The sequence below is a fragment of the Pelmatolapia mariae genome, linkage group LG20 (genome assembly GCF_036321145.2).
Source record: "Pelmatolapia mariae isolate MD_Pm_ZW linkage group LG20, Pm_UMD_F_2, whole genome shotgun sequence".
NCBI classification, from domain to species: domain Eukaryota; kingdom Metazoa; phylum Chordata; class Actinopteri; order Cichliformes; family Cichlidae; genus Pelmatolapia; species Pelmatolapia mariae.
In genome coordinates this window covers 5,521,121-5,539,474 of record NC_086244.1, presented here as the reverse complement: position 1 = coordinate 5,539,474, position 18,354 = coordinate 5,521,121, and the positions used below count along the sequence as shown (strand labels likewise).

The following is an 18,354-nucleotide window of genomic DNA, read 5'->3' as shown; positions in this document are numbered from 1 at the left end:
GGTTCTTTAACAATAAATATTCTATAGAATGTGAGGCGAGCACATCATATTCTGCACCCAGTTTCAAGCGTTCTTTATATAATTTTGGTGAGGGGTTCCGAGAGTTCCTATTATCCAAGTCTGCTATTTGCTTTTCCAAATCCTTTAGTTTAGAAGTAGAAGTGCGTTTCTTATTAGCTGTAAACGATATAACCTGGCCGCGAAGATAAGCCTTAAGAGCCTCCCAGACTGACGAGATAGAAATATCTGGAGTTAAATTAAATTCCAAAAAGTAGGTAATTTGATCCGAAATAAATTCTATAAAGTTTTCATCACTTAACAAAAGAGAGTTAAATCTCCACATCCGTTTAGGAGACTCCATACCGGGTATATGCAGTGTCAATATTAAGGGCGCATGGTCAGATATTACAATAGGCTGACAGTCACACGACTTAACAAGAGAGGTTAGTTTGTTATCAGTAAAAAAATAGTCAGTTCTACTGTAGGTTTGATGAGCATTTGAAAAAACTGAATATTGTCTGTCTTGTGGGTGTAAAAAGCGCCAAATGTCCGAGATGCCGTAGGTTGAAAAAAAGGACTGTAAATAAGAAGCTGACTTTGTTGTCGAGTATCCAGTTCTTACAGACGATCTATCTATCCCAGGGTCCAAGCACAAATTAAAGTCCCCACCCATAATAAGTAAATGGGAATTCAAACAAGGCAGGAGGCCGAGGACGCGTGAAAAAAAATTGGGGTCGTCACAGTTTGGGGCATATATATTTGCTAATGTAACATTAATATTAAAAATTGATCCAGTCACTATAACATATCGTCCGTTTGAATCAGCTAGAGTCAAAGAAGGGGTAAAAGGAACCCTTTTATTTACCAATATTGCTACACCTCTTCCCTTCGCTGCAAAACGTGAGTGGAAGAGCTGCCCCACCCAACTACATTTTAAACGAGCACTATCTGACATTTTAAGATGGGTTTCCTGGATAAAGGCTATATCAGCACCCATATTTTTCAAGTGAGTGAGAACCTTCTTTCTTTTAATAGGATGGTTCAGGCCTTTAACATTCCAGGTCACTAAGTCAATAGAGGTAACCATTGAAAATATATCAAAACTTTTAGCTGGTTGCTCAAACAAGAAACATAAAACACTTGGTTCTTAACTTGGACAGTCGAACACAAAAACCCTCCCAGAAACCCCCTGAACCCCCAGGTGACACTAGCTGTCAGAACAAACAGCACACCTACCAAATCTAACTGAAAAACTTCCATAACTATCCTACCTAAAGCTCCTTAAGCCCGCATAGTGTAAAGGTCGGAATAAGACCCGCCAGGTGTACACTGGTGAAGTCCACCATTCAAAGTATATGCAAATAATTGCACTGTCACGCCAAAAAATAATAAAGAAAAAGAGATGAAGTCAAATGTCCGAAAACCAACATAGTAATCATGAATATGCCGTAACAGTCGTCCGAAGCAGTCCCGTGTTCCACACGCCTCAAAAAAGTTCAATCTTCCATGGAGTCTCGCACAAACCTTTCGGCCTCAGCCACAGAGCCAAATGTGAGGCGTACACCATCTGTTTTAACAATGCGTAGTCGCGCCGGGTATAGCAGTGACGGTTTCAGACCCATCTCGTACAAGCGTGACATCACCGACCTGTATTCTCTCCGCTGGCTCACCACCTCAGGGCTGTAGTCCTCGTAGACCCGGAATGGTTTATCCATATACTTCAGGTCGTTCCTCCTCCTAGCCTCCCGTATTAGCAGCTCCTTGTTTTGGTAGCGGTGAAAACAGATAATGACGGGCCGCGGTCTGCCTCCGGGGGCCGGTTTGGGGGCCGAAATACGGTGTGCACGATCCAGTTCGGGGGGAGAGGGGAAGATGTCTCTCCCAAAAACATCTTGCAATAACTGTGAGAAAAACTTAGAGGGTTGTGGACCCTCAATCCCTTCCTCTAGGCCGATAAGGCGGGCATTGCAACGTCTGTTTCTCGACTCCATGTCCGATAGCTTAGCCTTCAGCTTTTCATTGGCAGCCCGTAGTGTCTCACAGGTATCCTCCACTTTAGCAAGGCGCTGGTCAAGCGTTTCGGCGCTTTCCTCCAAAGATTGTAGGCGCTCACCATGGTTGTCCGATGCCTTCTGTAGTCCGTCCAGCTTTTTATTCACGTCATCAAAAAAGCTGACTTTTAGCTCCGCCAGTAAAGCCGAACGGTGCTCCGCTAGCAGTGCCGTTATGTCGGCTTTGCTAACATTCGCGGGAACACTAGCAGCCGTGCATTCGGTTGTTTTGCCATTCGACTTCGCAGGTTTAGGCGACATGACAGGGCATCAAATGTTCCGACGGCTTCACCAAACCACCAAGATATTTGTCTGAAAAGATAAGTTAGGCGGGCTCACTCAAATAACTAAAAGTTGCGGGAGCTAAGGGAAAGTGTGACTACCCCATGCTCGTCAAAACCGGAAGTCCCCCCAAGTCCCAGTTTTAGTGGATAACAAAACATTTAATAGTTGTGAGATTTTTTTTATTTCAAAAAGGAATTTTCATATTTTCTAGGAAATATTTAAAGACTTTTTATGTTTAAATTTTGAAGAAATCCAATATCTCAAATTATCAGGACATTTAATTCTGTCCTGATAATTAAATCATTAAATAACTTACTATTAAGATGGCATAATTACTGTGTATCTCTCTAGTTTGTTGCTGAAAAACCTGGCTGTTCAGAGTGATGTATAGACACATATTAATGGAAGGTCGGCTGGAAGGTAAAGGTATGGCTGGAAAAAAGGTGCGGAAGCAACAGGGATGACCACAGCCTCGAAAAGATTTACAAGAAAAGTCAGTTCGAGAATATAAGAGCTTCACAAGGAGTGGGCTAAGGCTGGTGTCAGCGTGTCAAGAATCACCACTGATGCATCAGGTCACTCCTGAACCAACGACAACACCATAAGCATCTTACCTGGTCAAAGGAGAAAAAGAGCTGGACTGTTGAGCAGTGGTCTGGTTTTAGAAGAAAGTACATTTTGTGAAAGTCCAATCCTAGGATGCTAGAGAAAGTCCCAGAGTCTGGAAGAAGAGGTGAATCCAAGGTGTTGGAAGTCCAGAGTGAAGTTTGGAGTGTCATATCATCTACTGTTGGTGGTCACCCACTGTCAGGTGCCATTCGGTTCATCTGGACGGAGCATCTTCAACGGGAAGAACATTTCTTTAGTCATCCAAGTGAGTTCTTCAGTCTTCAGCTGACTGCAGGTTTCCCCAGCGCTATCAACAGTACAGACTCAGTTGGGTGGCTGAAGCTCAGGAAGCAGAGCAGGTCACCTGCTCCAGTCTGCATCCCAAATATCCTTGGACAAGATAATAGCACATATTAACAATCATGAAACTGAGCTTGTAGTTTGTTAAGCAACGGTACTAGTTTTGGTTGTAAGATGGTGAGATATGTACTCTTAGGCCCCCTCTTTGGTGCAGAGATGGTCTTCCTCTTTTCATGTAAACTGCCTCCTCGACTTCCTGCTCAAACTTGTATTCCTTCCTGTCCAGGATGCACACATCCTCATCTCTGAAAGAGCGGTTGCTTGCCTTCAGGTGTAAATAGACTACAGAGTCCTGGCCTGATGACGTATCTCTTCCGTGTTGTGCCATTCCCTTAGTCAGCACTTGTTTGGTTTGCTCAGTTCTGGAGAACCTGATCCATGCGCCGGATCACTTTTTGGCATGGCGCGTTTTCAGGTTTGAAAGCCACAGAGACCTGATGTTCTGTAAAATATGCGTCTCACCTGTTCCAATACTTCTGACTCATAATGGCTTACCAATGGTATCCTTTGGGTATCTTCCTAGTTTTGACACATGACCAGCTGGGATAACCACATTTGATCAGGGTCTCTTTGATTGGATGTTCTTCTGCTTCTCTGCCCACTTTGTCTGTGGGACTGGTTTTCGTGTTGCACCCAATCTTTGTTCCAGTCTGTGCTGGTTTACAGTACACATTAATTTTTCAATGCCCCAGTGGTAATTTCCCAGTCTGAAAATGCACACCTGTAATTTCTATATCCTCTCTGGTGAACTTGATGTGGTTGTCCACCAAGTTAATAAGATCAGTGAACTGTGGTACATCCTGAGATTTGATTTTCACCCAGGTGTCATCCGCATACCTGAACCATTAGCTCGGTGGTGTTTCAGGAATGGATATCAGCGCCCTCTTCTTGACTTTCTCCATATGCAAGTTAGTCACACTAGGGTCAAGTGGAGAACCCACGGTGCATCGATGTGTCTGTCTGAAGTCCTGGCCCTTGTATATGAAATATGTAGCTTAAAGTAACAGTTCTCAAAACTCTGAAACCTAACATTCAGCCTTGGTTAAATAATGCCACCCAAGCACTCAGACGGGTGTGTAGGAGAGCTCAACAAAAATAGAGAAAGGATAAACTTCTGGTGTCTTTTCATGTTCTTAGAGAGTCTCTGTTAAATTATCAGAGGCGTTCCAGAGCAGTAAAAACAAAGTGTTTGTCTGATATTGTTTCTCACAACTGTCACAGACGACCCTGTTTTATTCAGCATTATTAACTCTATTGTTAATCCTCCTAGTTCCTCCTCTCATAGAGTCTAAAGCAGTAGATGAGAATTTGCTTTTGATGCCAGGATTGTAAGTATTAGGTCTCATATCACCCCTCCTGGCTCTGACCCATCGTTTCACACATCCTCATCCTCTGTTGCTTTTGACCACTTTGAGTCTGTGTCTTTGTCCCTTAAAACCCACAAAATGTGTCCTGGACATTCATCTTGGCGACCGATGGATACTTATGACACTATAGCAATGAGTTCACTTGCTATTATCAATGACAGTGGCATACTATGGTGGAGTCTATTGTTTAAAAGCAAAACCTTGATCCAACAGTTTTATCTGACTTCAGACTGATTTCTAAACTTCTTTTTAGTCTAAGGTCCTGGAGAAAGTTGTTTTCCTTCTACTCTATTCCTTTTTGGATCAAAGCAGTGTTACTGAAGAGTTTCAGAATAAAAGGGGCTGGAATGGTTTAAATCTTGTTTTACCAAACGATTTTACAGCTTAGGTGTGCATCTTCCTTTCTTATGTGGGGCCACTCGAGTCTATTCTTGGTCAAGTCCTTTTTTCATTTTTAGATGCTTTTAGATACTCTGGCAGTTGACAGTATTTTTATTCTTTGGCTTTTAAACCGGACTGCGTTCTGATAACTTTTTATCTGTGCTGTTTTACTTATCTTCTAATCTTTTTTAGATATACAGCACTTTTTACATCTGTTGTTTTCAAATCTGCTTATAAATAAACTTGACTGGACAGAGACACTTGGTTGGTGTTGAGGGTGGGCTTGTCCTCTAATCTCTTATGAGCTACCGCCACTGGTCCGGTAACTGTAACACAAGTGAAGAAGATGTAACGGCCTCATAAGAGGCCATTGTTTCATCTGGTGTCGTCCAACGTGATTCGAATGTTGCGTTTGGTGCTGCACACGAAGCGATTCAGGACCAAAGCAAGAAACTTGGAGATAGGTAACAGAAATGATCATATAAAGTTGGGGAAACCAGTCAGCTGACATGTGAATGAAACCTTTTTTTCCACTGACAATGCTGAGTCCAGATGAATGAAATCAACTTTCTGAGATTTCCTTACCTGGATCATTGAGTCTACACCAAGACATCTACCAGGAGGTTTTGAAGTAATGTTCACTGAAAGCTTTATGGAGATGCCAAATTCCTTTTCCACCAGGACTTAGCACCACTTACAATGCTAAAACTGCTACCAAATGATTTGCTGACCATGTTATTATCATGCTTAATCATACAGCCAACTTGCCTGATCTGGATCCCACAGAGAATCTGTGGAGTATTGTCAAGAGGAAGATGGGAAAAACCTGATCCACAGAAGGCTGCTATCAAAGCAACCTGAGCTTCAGTAACATATCAGCAGGATGATCACCTCCATGCCACGCTGCAGTGATGTAGTAATTCATGGAGCCTCAAAAGAGTACTGTGTATACAATCAAAACATAATAAACTATACATTATTATATTATTATTATTATTATTAAAAATATATTCTGCCCACAATTCTAATTTTAACCTTTGATTTTATATATTTCGGTGGGTTTTTACTCAAAATAATTGCTTCATGTTTATTGAAGATGACATCTTTTTTTTATTGTATAATAGATACAGTTTTCAAAGGTTTCTGCATTTCCTTTTTAGATTGATCTTTGGAAATATCCTAATAATTTGAGATACTGGATTTCTGATTTCATTAGCTGTAATGGTGTAATTAGCCATAAACACCAAAATGAAAACGAAAAACATCATTTTTAGTCAATTCATATAGAATATTCAAAAGTTATTTATTGAAATTACCACAAATTTATTTTTTTGTGATATTCAATGGTTTTTAGATGCACTAGTAGATTGTAGCAACACGTGATCCTGTTAGTTTTAATTTTGTTTTGTGGAAAATTACTGCAGTTAACACAACTGTCCTCTCAAATAAAAAAATAAATGATGTTCACGTGAGAATCCAGAGGTGAAGGTACTGTAGTTTCCATAGTTTCGGAAAGTTGTGGGTCATTTTCTCTGGTGTAAACGTACAAATACTGCAGATAAACTAATGCGTAATGATGGTTAAATAGTAAATGGACTAGTACTTAAATGGTACTTTTCTATTCTTTTCCTCCCTGACATGCGTGTAAACATGTTTTATGAATGAGGCTTCAGGACTCCTGTTAGTGTAGCATTTATTTTATGAAGAGGGCTTTGTTTTGATGGTGAAGTCACGCGAACCAGCATCAGTTTGATGTTGGCGCCCAGACTCAGATCAGTGTGCCAGATGATGATGGTCAGAGGAGTTCTGGGAGTTCCAGGATTTCTGCCCCGCACACGCTCAGTAACGTTTATTCAATTTCAATTTTATTTATACAGCGCTAAATCCCAACAACAGTCGCCTCAAGGCACAAATTTTATCCAGCTGCTGCACAGACTTCATGTGTTTTAAACCAGCTACCATTTGAAGACACATAAAACATTTCTACAAATATATGCATCAGAACCTAGACACAACTGAAATGAGCCAATGACTGCTCAGAGTGGGCGTGGTCATAGACAGGAACCAATCACAGTGCTCAGTGTCCTGGATTAAGACCCAGAGACTCTTCTGCAGCTGCAGCTCCATCGTTGCTTTTAAACCTCCTCATTTATTCATCCCTTCATGTCAAAGTTTTTCTTTTCCCATCTCATTCAGACAGGATTTAATATTTCAGACAGAGCAGGTGATGAAATATTAGTCTGATATTCACACACCTGCAGCTGCTGGTCCAGGATCTGGTCTGGGTTCTGGAGCCATGAAGGGTTTTTTTGTTTTTTGTTTTTTTCTGAGGTTTCTGAATTCATATTTAGTTCTTAAACATGGAGTTCACATCTAGATCAGCCCTCACGCACTGCAGGAAACATCACATACATACAGAGGATTCACAGATAAACGTGTGGGTGCTGAAATCAGTAAAAGAAGAAACAGAGCACGAGAAGGAGAGAGTGCAGGAGGAGGATTAAAAGCCTGCAGTGAAATCCTGTCTGAATGAGCTTTTATTATGAAAGAAAAAGAAGACCAGCAGGATTTTCACAATAAATTGGTTGTCAGAGAGACAGAAAGCTGCAGGTCAGCAGCTGATTAATTTGACCCTCACTTTTCTGTCTGTCTGTGAGGACCCGTGATTTCATACTGTACAGCCAAAAGTACGTGGACGGCACCGGCTGGGTGTAGCCAAATATTTAGCATCTTGTTGCCTGTTAAAGAAGAAACTCCCAGTTTCCATCTGTTGTGTGCAAAGATGATGTGATGATGATATAATGAAGTGTTCATTATTTAGACGAAGGTGGTTTTTTTCCAGGTTAAATCAAATATTAATGACATGTCTTATTTTATAAAGACTGAAAGTTTTATCTTGAAATAAATCACTTGTTTTACTTTATATTTATCATATAATTAGACGACTTTTTGAGGATGAGATTACTGAAATATTTTAAGGTACTGGTGAAAGATTATTTTTGCGGTTTTAAAGTTCGTCTTGAGAAACGTCATCAGTCCTTTTGGGCGTTTGTGGTGATTTTACAGTTTAGTTCCACATAAATGTGTTTTTAAGGGATTTGTTGTGTTTGTGTTTTAACACAAACAGCTGCATGTTACGCTGTCATGTGTGTACAGCTGTCCACATACTTTTGGCCATAAACTGTTTCTATATTTGCTGTGTTTATAAAGTTGATGTGATCGTCATTTCTGCACTGACAATAAAGGTCTTGTTTCTGTTAAACTGATCAAGGATTTTTTATTGTTATTATTTTTTATTATTATTTTAATAAGCTTAACTGTTTCTGCCACTTTTTTGTCTAATAATCATTTTTCGTTCTCTGAGGCGTCCACGAACTAAATTCTCAGACACATCAATGTTTCTAAATAGGTGATGGAAACATGACAACCACCTACCACCACTTTAACCCTGTTAATTTGCTGTTTTTATTTCCTTTTATCAGAGATAGCCTTCATCATATTCCCAAAAAAATTGTTGCATATGACTTTCAACTTTAGGCGGAGCACAGAAAGCAAAAGATGGTGACCAGCTCACCAGCAGGCTGGCCGTGATGAGAGCCTTTCTTCATCAACATGTATCAGAGTCCCCCTAAAGAGGGACATCTGCTCACCCTAAGCAGCACATGGGGGACTGAACAAAGCAGAAAGGGAACACATTCAGTGTAAAGAACTAGCGTAGAGCAGAGTGTATTGGTTTTGGTGATCATGAGGCTCATGTGCAGCCCTGGGCCCGCCTACTGATGTATTACATGAAAAATGGCTGCACAGTTAGTTTAAACATTTCCCCTTCAGTTTTATTTCTATAGTGCCAAATCGAAACAGCAGCTCTACAATAATTGTATGACAAAGTTTGCATCCAAAATTTTAATAAAGCAGAAGAAGGAAGCATAACACAGAAATACTTAGCAAATATATTTGGACATTGACACAAGTTTATGTTTTTTTCACCTGTTTACTGAAGCATATTCCAATTCTAGTTATATAATGGACATGGACATAATGTGCAGACCCTCAGCTTTCATTTAAGGGTATACAAATATTTATGGACCTACCTGTAAATGACTGAAAGCTCAAATGATCATTTTGGAGGATTTCTGGTTATTTTTATAAATTATATACACTGCCAATTTCCAATATATGTATTCCCAGGACACTTTAAACTGTAAGGTAAAATAAATAGCAACTATCACAGAGATAAAAGCATGTGGAGAGAAAAAAAACTCCCTTTTAAAAGGAAGAAGCTTCCATCAGAACGGACACCAAATATCTGCCTTAAAAGGTTGGAGTAACTGGAAAAGAGAAAAGCTGAACACAAAGGCACAAAGGGATGAGAAACAGCAAAAGAATATAGAAAAGACAACTCAGCAGGTTAGTGGAGCCATCAACCAAACATCAGGAATATGCAGGTCCAGTGTCAGAGGTTCCTTTCTGTGGGAATTTATATTATTCCAGGAGAAAGGCACAGAGATGAAGGACAGAGCACAAACAGTTGAAGAGAGAAGACAGAAAGGCAACGGCATGCAAGAGCAGTACATAAATAAATGCAATGAGCGCGAAGGAAATTAGAGATGAAGAAAGCTCCTCTGTGCATCAGATGTCTTCCAGCAGCCCGGGCCTATAGCTACAGAACTAATGCATGCTTCAGGGTCACATTTTAAAATATAATACAGACTAAAAGCAACACAGCTGCTGCTGCTGCTGCTGCTGAAGGAAACCTAGAAAAATGTGACTGTGAACATGTGAGTTAATATTAATAGGATCACTGGGGAGGTGAGAAAGCATGCGTTGCATCCATTCATTAGGTGAATATTTGAAAATGTCTGGAAAAGTGAAACAGCTGCAATAACACAATCTCCACAGCTGCAGACTCCGAGGTAACGTCAGCCAATGAACTAAAATTCTTCTTTGTGCTTTGATTGTGCGATTAAAGTTTAGTTATTATGCTTTTTTCTTATTCTCTGTCTTGTGTTACAATGATGGATGTTCACTTTAAACATGGCTGAAGTTTTAAATAATAAGTTTGGCTATAAAAACGATCCCTATGAGCCAAAGCCTCCAACATTTTATTCAACAGCGGTGCCGGGTGGAGATCAGCTCCATTTCATTAAATGTATGAATTGTTTAATACAGTTTCAAACTGCAGTTCTGGTTGTGTTTAAAGGTTGTAGGAAGAGTGAATACACAAACAACAAGTAAATGATTTCAGGGTCTGCAGTTTAGGCTCACATCCCTGTACAAACACTATGAAACACTCGGATTGCAGCTCAGCGCCGTCCCTGAGAATCTCTTTTTCACAGTGATGTTAATCAGTGAAAGGTGTCGAAAAACTCCTTAATAACTCTCACGAATGGCACACTGAGACCTTTTAATGCCATATTCCTGAGAACTTATTGCTTTCATATGAGCTGAACTGATATCTGGAACTTAACCTGCTTTCACTCAGGCCTCTGGCCATCCAGAGGCAGACATTTGAGAAGCCTCAAACTGAATCAAATCCTTCCTCAGACAGCAGATGAAGACAGCACGAATGTAGAATATTTCTAAGTAAAATAATAATAAATAATATGGACAGTAGGTTTGGTTTTTTTGTAAGTCTCGCTTATGTTTAGGTGGATTTCTGTTGAGTTGCTGCCACCTGCAGGTGGACAGCAGAACCTGCACAGACCGAGACTTGACAACAGTACATATTTGATTCTATTATGCGTAAATACATACCAGTTAATTCATCTTACATTAGTGCTGAAAAGGATGATGATGTGGTGACCCTGAGAGGAAATAGAAAAAATGCTGCAAAAGCTTTAAAAAAATCAGGAAAGAAATGGAAGTGTTTCTGGGACACAACTCGACTGAATAGCTGCAAAGAACTGCACTGAGAAACGTGCAAAAGAAGCAGAGGGTTCATTAGTGTTGTGAGATCTAAGGATGTAAGGCAATGAGTGATTTAATCACATGATTCGTTTAATACTCTACACACATGATTGCTACTGGCTGTTTACTGTTAGCGTGTCACTTCCACCGGCGTTCCGTCAAGTTTTTGTTTCCCAAGAAACTCTTCTGTTTTCTTTCCTGATTTTTTTCCTCAGTTTTTTGTTGCTGTTTTATTTTATTTCCTTTGTGTTTTGTGTGCTTTTGCAGCATTTTCCTATTTGCTGGTGTTTTTTTTTAAGTTGCAGTCTATTTGACCTCTCAGGGCCACCGTACAATAACAGTTGAGCAGTCTCCTGTGTGTTTAATGTCTCTTTAAAAAAAAAAAAAACCTAAAATGACAACAGTGGAAACCAGCAGCTACATCCATCACTTATATACAGTCTATGAGAGTTTACGTGTTTCTCATTTTCTCATTTGTTATTTAAAAGTAAGTGCAGTTAGTCAATGGTCTTCCTAGTGGAAGACATTCTTTCAGTTACAGAAATGGTTACATAATCTGTAAAACCTTAGATCTTCCATGTCATGTCCATCCCTTTATGACCACAGTGTGCCCGTGTTCTGGTGCCAGGCTAACATACAATGTCACAAAGCTCAAATCATCTTAACCCGGTTTCTTGAAGATGACAGTGACTTCACTGTACATCTGGGTTGTGTAGAAAAGGACATTCACATCATGGACAATTATGGAGAGCTGGGAGTGGCAAAATTGATTAATTAAATATGCCATTAAATAATTAATTAAATGTTTCATTAATTATTTACAATTGGAATTAATTCATTAAATAAATATTTCAATAATTAATTAAATCGCCATTCATTTCATTTAAAACATTTAATTATTTATTTCCAGTTGTATTTAATTGATGACAAATTGAATTAATTATATATTTAATTAATTATATATTTAATTAATTATTGACACATTCAATTAATTTTTTAATGATGTATTTATTTAATTCATTTTGGCACTCCTGGACCTCCACAGTACAATAATGTCAACATGGACTGAAAGTTTCCAGCACCTTGATGAATCTGACAATTAGAGCAGTTCAGAGCTTGTCTGTTTATTTCTTTAGCTTTTTGTCACAGCCCCGTTTCGATTGGAAAGAGCACGCTTTTCCTGAACGATCGCTTCTGTCTGATCTGGTCTCTGTTTCTGCACTCGACTCCTTCCGTCTGTCAGACCCAACATGGCGGCCTCCGCGGCTTCACGTGAGGTCTTCACGGAGGGAGTCCGAGCAGTTCTTCAAACCTGGCCGGTTCTTCAGGTGAGTTAGAGCCGACCGAGTGCCTCCTGAGCGGCAGGCAGACGGGTCCAGCTGATACCCAGACGGGTTACTGATTCAACGGATAACCGATATGATGCTAACATGCTAACAGCTTCTCACGTGAGGAGCTTTTATTCTTTTGAACCAAATCACAGACCTACACAGAGCAGTTTTATGTCAACGGGACCTTTTAACTGTATAAATAAAAGATAAATACAAAAGTCACTCTGCCAGAAACTGACTGCGACTTCTACCTTGTGAGAGGAATGTTGTTTGTGGCTCAAGATGACTTCTTGATATCATACATGAGGGATACATTTCACATATATCTCACATATTATAGGCCAAAATGTATTTTTTATGGAAGTGTAAATACCGGGAATCACTTTTTGGCACACGGGCGTTGTGTTGTGATTGTTTTTATCTTGCTAAGTAGACTGTAGTTGGCAGGATTTAGAAAGCAGTTTTATATCAAATAAACAGAAGACATGTTTTGGAAGTATCTTCATGATTCTGCGTTACTGTACCCACATCATCATCAATCCAGTCCTTCTTGGCCAAGATGAGTGTTATTTATTCAAGTGTGGAGCACAGTCCCAATCTCCTCTTCTGTTCCTGTATTATTGGGTTGAATAATGGCCAGAACATCAGATTTTAGTGCGCATTAACTTTGGAGAAGAAGTGCGCTGGAACCGATTTTCAAGAACAAGGGTGGAGCAGGTGGAGACAAGTGTCAGGGGTGCTTCGTGACAGAAGGATGGCATGAAGACTGAAAGGAAAGGTTCTTGAGATGGTAGTGAGACCTGCTGTGACGTGTGATGAAGATGTGAAGACTTTTATTGGGAGTGACAGGAAGGGACAGGATTAGAAACAAGTCCATCGCAGGCACAGCTCAGCTAGGGCCGTTAGAGAGACATGGCTGAGATGGTTCGGATGTGTAAAGATGGAGCCGCAATGCAGGAGGACAATTTGCAGACAAGGATTAGATTCAGCGATGTAGTGAAGGAGCACATGCAGAGAGTTGGTGTGACTGTAGACAGATGATCTGCTGTGGCGATCCCTAAAGGGGGCAACCAAAAGAAGGTGATGAACTTTGACCTTTGTATAGTTCATCTTTTTAAATGTTTCAAAATGATTAATTACTTCAGCAGAATGCAGGTAGAGCTTGGAGTTTGGGTGTATGGATGCTGGGTGGTGGGGAAATTTAAACAGACGTGTGGGGAGGATGTGTTTGAGTTGGGTGCCTGTAACATCTCGCAGGATTCTCTGTTTATGAGAATTTATTAATTAGCTCTTTTATTCTTAAGTCAACATTAGAAATATGATGTGAAGTCACAGCAATAAAATGTACCATCTCTGTTTGTCGGACAGATTGCGGTGGATAACGGGTTTGGAGGCGTCTACGGCCAGCAGAAAGCTGATTGGATGGTGGATGTGGTTCAGCAGTATTTCCATGACAACGGTGGGTATGTTTAGTTGTTACGGTGCTAATTAGAAGTGGGTGAACCCTTTAAATCGAGTTTAAGCTTTCAGTGATCATTAGATGTGATCTGGGTTGTCTCAGTTTCAGCTCGTGCAGCAAACAGGATGCATGAATAAAAGTGACTTTGAGCCTCCAAGTGCTGCAAGTTCTCCCGAACGGTTCAGTCTGTTCTTTTAATCTGACAAATGACAGCGTGATATATGGATTACATTTAATGTAGCATAAGAAAAGACAAATAATTAGGCAATGTTTCTGTCGATATCAAGTTGTGTTCTCTGTGCCTGGATCACCGTATCAGACACAAAGATGTTCAGCAACATTTTGATTAAAGGGAAACTCAGTCAAGTGTGTCTCAGAGGTTTAAAGGGCTCCTGCTGTCCTTCTTTTCTGATCCGTGTTCACATCAAACTTAAGTCTCAAATAATGAGGTATGTATGTAAAAGCAGCCCATGTGAGCCTAAAGGCTTCAGACTGCTCCAAATGCTCCTCAATAAGATGCCAGAGAAAGAGGATATGTTTAATATGTTCATCTGAACACGGCTCTGCCTGTAGACGCTGAAACCCCGCCCACCTGTAGTTTAAACACTCTGTTTACAAGACATAGCCTGTCAGAAGAAGTTTGGTTCAAGGGAGACGATCTATAATATTTCAGACAGGATGAGCTGAGGAGCAGTTTAAGATGTTTTGAACTGTGAGCTTTACTAGTAGAGTCTAAGAATAGAAATAAGGAGCAGAACCACGTTTAATTTAACAGCGAAAGCTTCAGGGTCATTTTTCATGTTGTGTTAACATCTCCGTGTGTCTGTGTGTGTCAGCTGACCTGCAGCAGTACGAAGTCGAGGACTTCATCGCTGAGCTGATGGATCAGGAGTTCAATACAGTGGTGGATGATGGGAGTTTACCACAGGTACACACACACAAAGAAAACAGTGATAACAGCGTTTTGTTTTTTAAATCCTGTTTTTTAACATGCATTCATCTTCATTATATTTAAGTCTTCTGTGGAGAAAAGTAAACCCTTGGGATCAGAGGCTAACATTTCTCATCCTCTGTATGGATATGATGTTATAATAAAAACAGCGTGTTTATGCCATGTATGCATGTAAATTCTGGTTGTCTTCATCACCTTCCTGCCTCCTGATGTCAGCGTTATATCTGCATGGTGCAGTCTTACTAACGTCTTCATCAGTTAGTTCAGTAGGACGAGCGAGAAGGCATGAGTTCATGAGTTTTTCTTCTCGCCGGGAGAATATTTAGTTTAGTCTTTTTGTTGTGTTTGTGAAAAGCGTGATACACGGCAGCTCTCGTGCTCATACTGCCTCACGAACGAAGCTGCAGCTTTCAGCATGATGTGATTAATGATGCAGAACTCGTGGTTGAAAATGGGCTGTTCGTGTTTTATGGTTGAGCAGAGGTGGTGCGTTCACTGTCCGCTCCACTCCAGAGCTGGCAGCGAGCTCTGTAGTCAGATGGAGGCGGTGCACGATGTGCTACAGCCAGTCTGTGGTTTGCAGAACATGAACACTGTTTGATGATGAGCTCCCAGATGTTTCCATAACCCCGTCCGTCCATCCTGCTGCTTCATCACTTTTCTTATCTGATGCTTCCTCTTCCCTTTATGCGGTTTTTGTTCCTGGGTGTTTCCTGGTCGTCCTTTTGGAGCTGGCGTTGAGTCCTCAGAGATTCATGTCGGTCTCATCCTGGAGAAGAGTCACACCTGCTGCTTTTCTTCAAATTTAGCATCCACCTTAACAACACCTGCTTCTCTGTCACTTTGAAGTTTTGCTGCCTTTTCAGAACAAAAGCGCTGCGGATTCTGTTAAAGCGGCTCCGTTTGATCTCTTCTGCTTTGTTTGAGCCTTGTTATTTCTTCTTTCCTGACGCTTTCCAGGACGACTCTGTTGCTCTGAGCTCTTTGTTCTTGTATAAACATTGAAGCGGCCACCTTTTCACTGTTCAAACCTCTAAACTCTCCACACAGTTGTTTCCGCATTGACGTCAACTTGTTTGAACTAAAGCGCAGCAATTAAAGTAGTTTTATTATTTTATTCCACACTGAACAAAAACTGAAGGAATGAACACAGAATCGTCCGCTTAGTGCTGGTCTGCAGGTGTGGATGTTTGAAGGTGACGTGATGTGTGTGTGTTTGTAGGTGTCCGCCAATCTGCTGCAGATGTTCGGTCAGTGGCGGCAGGGGGCACTGGAGCAGCTCAAACACACCATCAACACTCTGACACAGAATAAGAGTCAAAGGGCAAAGGTCACGGCTCAGCCCACACAGTCTGATGAAGAGAGCAACGATGAAGCACAGGTACGGCTCATCTGACACACACACACACACACACACACACACAGAGCTGGGTCATGTTATTTCTGTAGGTTGATGATTGTCAGGTATAGTTTCGACTTCAGAATCAGGACTGTGGATTTTGATTTCCGTCACTCCCACTGAGAATCTCTGAGCGACGTTCAACCTTTTTGAATGAGTAATCTGAATCTGTCACACCTGAATTAGAACATTTTATAGGCTTTGTTAAAACCTGCAGCCAGATCAGTTGTGCGCCCACTCGAGCAGAAATCTCGACAATTCTGATAATTCTCAAGAGGAAACTTCAAAAGTGCATTTTGTTTGAGTTTTGCAGGGTTGTATCCATTTTGATGGCATCTTCTAGCCGTGATTCCTTTTGAGGTTTAAAAAAAAAAAATGACTGTATCACATTATTACGGAGTATTTGCCATGGACTGTCTGGTATGTGTCTTGCTTTAAGCTCCTGGTCTGGATGGACGGAAGGAAACTGTAGTTTGAAAATCTTTCAGATTCTCCTCTGATGCAGTTACATCCTTGTTCTGTCCGTTTGTAAAGTTGTACTGCTTCTGTGATCATATTATAATCGTAAACAGAAAGAAAACATTACGATATGTGGAGTGGGTGTAAAATGGATTTGGTTGCTGTTTTAAAACAGAGCTCAAATGTGTTTCATGAAGGTTTAAAATTCCTGAAAAAAACCACGACCACTAAAAAGCCAAATATGGCCCCGCCCCGTGTACTTCGAGGGGCTCATCCATAGTATGAAGACACAGCTGACTGAGGGGTTCAGGTGGGAACTTCTTTTTTTATATATAGATAATGAAATCACCCGAGTTGAGTGATGGTTGTTTGTGTGTGCAGGAGATGGAGTGTGAAGCGTCTGGTCCATCGGTCAGCAGGACACATCCTCCTCCTCCTCCTCCTCCCCCTCCTACTCAGGATGAAGAAGATGGCTGGACGGTGGTGAGGAAGAAGAAGTGAATATTTTAGGATGAACTGTTAAACTGAGAGACTGAAGCAGCTGACCTTTGACCTACAGGAAGAGACTTTTTAGTGAAAGCTGGGCCTCAGCCTCCACCTGCTCCAGACTGAAAGGGTCCTGCAGGCTCAGAAAGGCGTGCCGTTTGTCGGCCGCCTGCTGGGACATTCAGTCTGGAGCAGGTGGACGGGGACGAGGACGATGTCCTTAAACCGGAGTCACTCTGCTTCCTGTGGATGAATTTTTTATTATTATTATTAAACACTTTGACCATACTCAGTGCTGTCGCTATACTGTACATCACAACATATAGAATTATACACTCACTGACCTCTTTATTAAATACACCTTACTATTACTGGGTCAGACAGACTTTAGCCTTCAGAGGTTCGTGCAGTTGCTTCAGGTTTGTGGAGACCACCTGAGTCTAGTGAACTCGTTTTCATAAACCATGTTGCCAAAGTATTCACTCACCCATCCAATCACTGAACTCAGGTGTTCCAATCACTTCCATGGCTACAGGCGTATAGAATCAAGCACTCAGGTATGCAGACTGCTTCTGCAAACATTTGTGAAAGGGACCCCAGCGTGGTACCGTGATTGGATGCCACCTGTGCAACAAGTCCAGTGAAGTTTCTTCATTACTAAATACTCCACAGTTTGTTATAATCCCACTAACAGCTAAGTGGAAGTGATTGGGAATGACAGCAACTCAGCCATGAGATGGTAAAATCAGAGCGGGGTCAATCGCTACAGACCTACAAATTTTGTGGTCTTCAGGTTAGCTCAAGAACAGTTCGTAGACAGCTTCATACTGTGTTTAAGAAACTGGTCCTCTGTGCTGTGCACCACTGCATGGATGACATCAACCTGATGAGCCTCTCTACGGGAACACACCAGGTTCACCTCCGACAGCTTTGTTCAAGCTTTCGCTCTGCTGGAATTTCAGTCTGCGTGGGGTCTTAATTTGAAATATAGACTGCCTCTATGTGCCAGACCTCCTGCTCTCCTGGAAGAGAGCAGCTTGACTTTGCATTAAAGGAAAAAAAAATTATTTTTAGCAGCGAGCAGAGAGTCAATTGCAAATGCGTCTGCTCGAAATGCAAGCATTGTTTTGAGTGAACACGAGCAGTTTAGTCTACAGGCACCTGTAGTTGAACTACTCACAGCAACTTCTGGACCGTGTCTTTCTCTGTAACCAGTTGCAGTTCTCACCAACCAGCTGGGGAATACACGTTTTTCCCTAAATGGGGAGGGGGGGGGTCACTGATCGGTCACTGGGCCTGTGTGAGCAA

General features: G+C 41.1%; 1 protein-coding gene across 1 annotated transcript; it reads left to right on the top strand.

Moving 5' to 3' along the window:
* The first annotated feature begins 12,195 nt into the window (after nucleotides 1-12,195).
* tsr2 (TSR2 ribosome maturation factor) lies at nucleotides 12,196-17,334 on the top strand. The gene is made up of 5 exons (XM_063463202.1): nucleotides 12,196-12,288; nucleotides 13,660-13,750; nucleotides 14,587-14,678; nucleotides 15,925-16,083; nucleotides 16,942-17,334. Exons 1-5 carry the CDS (start codon nucleotides 12,211-12,213, stop codon nucleotides 17,059-17,061), a joined length of 540 nt encoding a protein of 179 aa, XP_063319272.1. The 5' UTR covers nucleotides 12,196-12,210; the 3' UTR covers nucleotides 17,062-17,334.
* The last annotated feature ends 1,020 nt before the right edge of the window (nucleotides 17,335-18,354 follow it).